The 5,236-nt window shown below is 35.2% G+C and overlaps 1 protein-coding gene across 1 annotated transcript; it reads left to right on the forward strand.

The window, feature by feature from the left end:
* Positions 1-1,566: 1,566 nt before the first annotated feature.
* On the forward strand, positions 1,567-3,952 carry LOC146379432 (sodium- and chloride-dependent creatine transporter 1-like). The gene is made up of 4 exons (XM_084940699.1): positions 1,567-1,719; positions 1,891-1,991; positions 2,116-2,286; positions 3,274-3,952. Exons 1-4 carry the CDS (start codon positions 1,623-1,625, stop codon positions 3,406-3,408), a joined length of 504 nt encoding a protein of 167 aa, XP_084796825.1. The 5' UTR covers positions 1,567-1,622; the 3' UTR covers positions 3,409-3,952.
* Positions 3,953-5,236: the final 1,284 nt, after the last annotated feature.

Raw genomic sequence — 5,236 nt, forward strand, 5'->3', positions numbered from 1 at the left:
ATGTTGCAAGGAGAGCTTAACTTCTGTCTCGCTAGCTTGCCCTGCGCTCAGTGAATCTGTGTTCGACTACTCCGCCTAGGCTGCACTGTCGAGCGCAGATCCACTGAGCGCTCAACACACACAGCATCGTCAGAAGGAAAGTTGATAAAATAAATTAAAAAATTTGTATTGTTCGATACATATTCGTACCTATGGAAGCCTGTTTCCGCCACTAAAAAAAAAAGGATCCATAACTCGAAATTCCGAGTTATTTTCTCAAAATTCCGAGTTATTTTCTCGAAATTTCGACATATTAACTCGAAATTTCAATTTATTTACTCAAAATTTTGAGAAAAGTAACTCGAAATTTCAAGTTAGCGCTGCCAATCAGTAATCTACGTGAATGACATCATTTCCTCGTTACCCGGAAGCTGAAGCCCTCAGCTACAAATGCTACAGCTAAGCTACCGGTATTACATTCAGTCGTGAATGCACAGATTGCTGAGTGTTTTCAGCCTGGCTTCACAAATGATGAAATCCCTGTGTTATTAGCTGAATCACATGGTGTTACTATCAGCAAACGTACTCGCGAAAGCGCCAATTTGTTGGGATCCGTTTTTGAGTGCGCGTTCCTCTGCGCCATATGCTTCCGGGTAACAAGAAAGCGACCTCATTCCCGTATATTTTTGATTGGCAGAGCTAACTCGAAATTTTGAGAAAAGTAACTCGAAATTTTGAGTTACTTTTCTCGAAATTTCGAGTTAATAAGTCGAAATTTCGAGTTAATAAGTCGAAATTTCGAGAAAATAACTTGAAATTTCGAGTTATGGATACTAGCTTTTTTGTTTTTATTTAGTGGCGGAAACAGGCTTCCATAGAGTACCAAACCGAAAGCACTGTATCGAACGGTTCAATATCGATATGACTATCGTTGCACCCCATATATATATATATATATATATATATATATATGTATATATATGTGTGTGTATATATATATATATATATATATATATATATATATATATATATAACTGTAATGACACTCTGATTTCCTAAATTTTAACAGAAAGAAAAAGACACTGATCATCAGAGATTTTATTTGATAAGGTGGATTTCAAGATTCTGGCAAAAGGCCTATAATATTTACCCTTTTCTTGGAAAACACTTTTAATTTTAAGAACTTTGCACTGCAAAAGTTTTTAGATAACAGATCTGAGATCACTCTGGTTAAGTCTCAAAATGGCAAAGACATAATTAGGCAGCAACATACACAGGAGCTACAACAACTTACTGTTTTCTGGTGTAATATACAATTTTACAGTATTACCATGGCAACCACAATTAGAATAAACATCAGAATTTTTATAAGTTTGCATCTAATTGGTATAAAACCATCAAACTGCTTTAGTAAAATTTTAATTACTCTAGTAAAATGTAAATTGCTCCAGTAAACCCTGAGGAAAAAATATTGCATTATAAAGTCATGCCAAGGGACATGACCAAGCATGCTTGTGTCAACTGTTGTGAGTGAGACTGAGTATGTCTGTGATTAGCTTTATTTCCTAACTTTCTTTTTATCATTGGATTTGAACGACTGTGTATTATTCCTTCTGTCCTTTTTTGTTTTTTTTTAGGGAGGAATGTATCTGCTCCAGCTGTTAGATCATCATGTCTGTAGTGGCACCACTCTGCTGCTTCTCTCTTTTTGCCAGTCTGTGAGCATTGGCTGGGTGTATGGTAAGTCACAGACAAATAGCCAACCAATTACAGGCTGTGTTGTGACAAAAAAAAGACGCTGCTCAGATTCAGAACAATTTTCATTGAGACAAAGACGAGCGTGTGCTTGTTTGGTATAAATTAGTTTGAAATAAATGGCTGGTCTTTCTAATAGCTCTCTTTTACCTAAAGGTGCTGATCGTTTTTATGGTAACATCGCAGACATGATTGGCTATCGTCCACACCCATTCATGAAGTACTGTTGGCGCTACATCACTCCTTTCACCTGTTTTGTAAGTCATGTCATATAATAATTCATAATTTGTGTTTCCCTTTCCACAGTTTTGGCACTGCAGAGTATTCACACTTTTCAGTTTCACACTGAAGAATAATCCACTTTGTCTTATTTCATCACAGGGCACCTTTATCTTCTCCATTGTCAGATATTCCCCGCTGAAGTTCAGTAGCACTTATGTTTATCCACTCTGGGCCAACATCTTGGGCTGGTTCATTGCCACAGTCTCCCTCTCCCTCATTCCACTGTTTCTATTATATAAAATAATCCAGGGAAAGGGCACTCTTCGACAGGTGAGCCTTTTTTTTCTCAAAAATTGTGGAATCAGTATGAGGTAGCTTATATTTGATGGGGAAGGGATTCACTTTTAAGAACCATCACTGACAAAGAAAAACATTAACTTATGACATACATTGAGCATTCACTGTTTTTATTGTTTATCTACGCTTAGTTATTTTGGTGTATTAATAGACATAGAATAGTTTTTATCAGTGGGAAAAGCTGTTAAATGTATGAAAATGCAGTTAAAAGTCCAAAACCTATGACCCTGTTCACATTTTCCAAAGCAGTCCAGTCTGAGTTGGAGACTTTGGTTGGCTGATTCTGGCCCCTGGGTCTGAGAAAAGTGTTTTGATTTCCCCACACTGTTAAATTCAATGTTTAAACATTTTTAAAGAGTTTTGGGGGATGAATGACGTAATTGAATGTAGTTGTGCTTTTTTTGTTTAAATCTGGGCAGTTATACAGAAACAGAGGCCTTAAACTGGGTATGTTCAAGAATTGTTAAATACAACTTGGACTGCATACACTGAATCTCTGGCCTTTCACCAGGAGTATCAGCAGGAGATCTCAAATCCTCTTACATAAGAATGGGTTTATGGAAAAACACTTTTAGAATTAATACAGGGAAAATAATGGGCTCTTTTTTTCTGTTTAATTAGGGAGCCTTACTCCACCATAATGTGACCGTGGCCTCTGAGTTTCATGTTAAGTCAGTTCTGTTCTACTGCTGCAAATACTTATCAGCACACTAAACGTATTTCACCTTTTTTGTGTTTTTATTACATCTTCATGAAATGTCAAATTATAATATTGTAATACTGAATTGTTCTTTTACAGGAAAACTGAATGCAATTCTTTCATTGGTTGTAAAGTTTCAAGATTGTATTTAATTGCGCCTCATATCTTCCAAAAATGTTAATCAAAAATCTATTTAAAGATGGCTTTTTTTTAAATCCTCAAAACAATTACAATCTACAATTTATCCTTTCTTTCCTCAGCGTTTCTTAGAGCTCTGCCAGCCTGTAGACGAACCGCTGTTTGATCAAAACTTCCATCTTTCTTTGGGACGAGATGGTACAGCAGACCACACAGACCTCGCTCCTTTATCATGCAACGGGGAAAACGCTCAATGAACACAATAACATAACGGACATTGTAAATTACTCTCTGCTCTTCTGAGCTTTTATCCATCTAATGAAATTTAAAGAGTGCTTTGAAAAGAACAAGCATGCCCTGAAATTTTTACCTACAGCTTTCACATTTGTACCTTACCTTAGTTTACCTTTATCTAATTATATTTCATCTTTAAGCTTTAATATCTTCAATAGCAATAAACATATATTATCAAAATATATTAGAACAAGCTTATATACTGTTTATATAGTTTGTCTTAAGCGAGCTGAATAATAGAACTGCACACACAGACACACACACTCATATAATTTTAAGCTGTGTTACCATTTCATATGAATAAATAAATCCCATGCAATGATGGGATCAAAATGCTGGCATCAGTAGTCAGTACTACATTATTCCATGACTAAAGTACTCATGTAGTAGCCATCTGTAAACTCAGGCGTAGTTTTGAACTCATCTGTTAATTCTTGTAACTGTATCTTGACCGTTTACCAAATCTGTCCAGACAATTGTTACTAATAATTTAATTATTATTTTTTATTATTTTGTATCGGTATTTTGTTTGTTTTGCTTAGTCACTTTGTTCATTTCAGTTTCAAATATTTAAAAGTGTTTGCTTCTTCATTTTTTCCATAACATGGAGGGTTTTGTATTAAATTCAGAATGTGATTTGCAATAATGACGTCCCAGTCTCAAAAAACACATTCTTCTTGTGGTGTTGTGTTGATAATTTTGACCAAAGGGACAGACTAAAGCTGAAGAAATTTTCTGTATATTATTATTTTAGCTTAGATTCAATAAGATATGAAAAGTGCAAAAAGCAGCCAAAATCTACAGAAAGGCTGAAGACCATTTAAAAATTCTACAAGAATATTTTGCTCCTTGTAGGGTAGGTAACTGTATTGATCTGACAATGGAAATTGTTGTGTTACCGCAGCAGTAAGAATAGGAAGAAAAATATGAAGAAATGAGGAGTGGCTTCCAACGTAATGTAAGTTGTTCTGTTTTGCAATTTCTTGAATAAAAAAATTAACCCTATACATTTTTTTGTGCAGTAAACCAGATTATTAAATTATTTTATTAAAGTGTATTTGAAGAGAAAATAAATATTTTCCACTTAGTGAACCAAACTATAATTTTTTTATATATATATAATTACAAAGTGTGTGTCTGTTGGTAAAATAAGTGTTGGACACGTCACCAGTTTTCAAAGTAAATATATTTCTAAAGGTGCTATTGACATGAAATTATCACTAGGTGTCAGTAACAACTCATCCAATCTACACATGCAAAGAAATAAAAACACAGATGTCTATAAATTAAGGTATGTGTAATAAAAAAGTACTGAACTCACTTCCTGAAATTTATTTTCAAAAGCCTTTGTTGGTGATGATGTCTTCAAGATCCTGTATGGAGAAACTTGTCTCATGCATTCCCCCAAATGGATTTTGGTCCATTCTTTCACACAAACCATTTATACTTTTTTCCCACTCCTGCACAGTGGGCGTGGACCACCCATAATTTTGTTGTACATATAAAATGACAATAAAGGGCTACTCTATTCTATTCTAAATCCTGACTGTTCTGTGGATTCAGGTGACTGGCCAGCTTCCACCAGCTTTAATTCCTTCTTTGAAACCAACTGAGAGTTTCCTTGGCTGTGTTTGGTGAACTGGTGTTCTTTTCACTTCCAGGATTATGGCCCCAACAGTGCTCACTGGAACCTTCAGTAGCTGAGAAATGAACCAATAACCAACACCATCAGTATGTTTTGCTACCATGAGGGTGCCAAGGTCTTGAGAGAACTCACTGGTTTAACCCATC

This window comes from Perissodus microlepis, chromosome 10 (genome assembly GCF_051167445.1).
Source record: "Perissodus microlepis isolate ML-2025 ecotype Zambia chromosome 10, ASM5116744v1, whole genome shotgun sequence".
Taxonomy (NCBI): Eukaryota; Metazoa; Chordata; class Actinopteri; order Cichliformes; family Cichlidae; genus Perissodus; species Perissodus microlepis.

What these genes read in the sequence shown, in the direction of transcription:
- LOC146379432 (XM_084940699.1), top strand. Translation starts at nt 1,623, where the DNA reads ATGTATCTGCTCCAGCTGTTAGATCATCATGTCTGTAGTGGCACCACT. An exon ending in TCACTCCTTTCACCTGTTTT is followed by an intron (nt 1,992 to 2,115) that starts GTAAGTCATGTC and finishes ATTTCATCACAG; the next exon opens with GGCACCTTTATCTTCTCCAT. An exon ending in GAAAGGGCACTCTTCGACAG is followed by an intron (nt 2,287 to 3,273) that starts GTGAGCCTTTTT and finishes TTCTTTCCTCAG; the next exon opens with CGTTTCTTAGAGCTCTGCCA.